At 34.6% G+C, this 1963-nt stretch overlaps 1 protein-coding gene across 1 annotated transcript in view; it reads right to left on the bottom strand.

Annotated features, from left to right (window-relative positions):
• Window positions 1–1528, bottom strand: part of LOC119592034 (peptidyl-prolyl cis-trans isomerase E-like) — a gene marked incomplete in the record, with an annotated part of 20319 nt that extends 18791 nt beyond the window's left edge. The window contains 3 exon segments of the mRNA XM_037940829.1: window positions 282–473; window positions 601–770; window positions 1380–1528. Coding sequence (XP_037796757.1) covers window positions 282–473; window positions 601–770; window positions 1380–1410 — 393 coding nt within the window.
• Between the last annotated feature and the right edge of the window lie 435 nt (window positions 1529–1963).

The raw sequence follows: 1963 nt of genomic DNA, 5'->3' as shown, positions 1-1963 counted from the left end.
CTGAAACATCATATTATAAATTTGGCACTTGAATTGTCAATCAGTTTCTAGATGTGGGAGGGACAGAATACATCTTTTTACCCATTTGCAGGTTAATAATGAAACATATAAATCCATTTGCAGTCATTTGTAAATGTTTTTGTTAATTTTAGATTTTGACTGATTTATCAAAAATTAACCAACACTAGTTTCAGAAAATCACAGTATACATATTAGCTTCTTTCAATAACTTTCCTTTCACAATATCATAACATTTAAAAACATAAAAGTCTGATACCTACACTCTCTTCTGCAGATCGCTTAGTTCCTTCAGAAGTCCCTTCTTCAGCATCTTCCTGTCCTTCAAGTGTTGCGCCAGCATATTTCTTTAACCACTCATCGTCAGCCCATACAGCACGAGAAGATCCTTCCTTTGCCTTCTGAGGCTTGGCTAAATTAACTCGTATAGTACGTCCAAACAACTCACTTTCATTCTGTAAATGTGTCAAACAATATAAAGTCAACAGAGGATAATAACAAGCAAAGGAACATGTGAATGTGTGAAATTAAGAAAAAATGGTTGCTCATACTCTAGATAACACTGGGCAGATAGGGTCTCACCATGTTATCAATCGCAGCAGCTGCATCTTCTGGAAGCTCAAATTCAATGAAAGCAAATCCACGATGTTTCTCTGTTTCATAGTCGAGAGGGATCTGTATATCCACCACTTCACCAAAAGGTACAAAGGCTGATCGAAGGACATCTTCTGTGACTTCATCAGCTAAGCCACCTGAAATGTTAATACTATTCAACATTTCTGATAACTATATTTTTGACTGTAAAACAAGAAGCTAAACAATTACTGCAATGTTCCTAAGTATTCATGTAGAGCTTATGAAATGAGTCTTGCACCTAATCATATTATGGTTGAAAAAAGCATGGAGAATGAAGAACAAGCTCAAAATGATGAACTGAAATTAGTAGAGTATACCCATGACAAGAAGCCAAATTCAAAGTGCAAATTAGATGGAAATAGATTGAAGCTCCTCCACAGGCCAATGCATCAATTAATTTCAGATTGCAGGTTTACCTCTAAATATCACAAACCTAACAACAATATTTTCTGTGTTCTTTGGGACCATCAAATTATTATTTTTCTTTCTCGTGCAATTCCATCATGAATAATTACCTTATATCCTGGACGACAAACAAATACAGAATATGATGAAAACGTGTCATAAATAAATTCTGGTTATCTAAAATCCGGCCAAAAACACAAATTTAATACCTATAAAACCTAGTCGCTGACATACATAGATATCATCACATCCCAAAGATTCCATTCCTGCGGTTATGAAATACACGAAAAAAAAAATCAATTAATGTCACAATAACATACCAACATAGAGTATTCGTTTGTTGTTTGACATTGTTACGTGAGGTCAGTCCAGTGAAGATCACAGTTCTATATATACCCACAGTGAGCGGTGGTTGAGGTGCGGGGTCGTAAACAAACTCCTGCTCGACCACCACGGGGAAGGAAAACAGGACCGTTTTGTTTGAGTCCTCAGTGTGATAGTTTCTTCATTCTTGTACCTTGTTTTAAAAATATAATAATATTTTCGATTGATATATATTAAATTTTGTGAATATCTATACAGTAAAGGAACTATTAGATGTCTGTAATAAATATGGGTATCGGAAAGATGTTTTAAAAATTGACTCCTGTAAAAGTCCCAAACGTAATTTACGTCGCTTATTTACAGGGATTTTACTTCCAACGACTCGTTTTCCATTCATTATCTGATTTTAAGATAACCTGTTTAATTTACAATGCTGCCCAAATTTTTTTACAGTATACAGCACTTTACAAACGTACGGTAACAAAGTGGTGGTACACTGAGTTCTTTCTACGCATAAAAAATATGTTTGGTTTAACCAAAAACAATTTCCATTCATTGTCAGTTTCATTCAACATACAGC

The sequence above is a fragment of the Penaeus monodon genome, chromosome 29 (assembly GCF_015228065.2).
Source record: "Penaeus monodon isolate SGIC_2016 chromosome 29, NSTDA_Pmon_1, whole genome shotgun sequence".
Taxonomy (NCBI): Eukaryota; Metazoa; Arthropoda; class Malacostraca; order Decapoda; family Penaeidae; genus Penaeus; species Penaeus monodon.
Note: the sequence above shows the minus strand (reverse complement) of the source record. Positions and strands in the feature narration are given on the sequence as shown.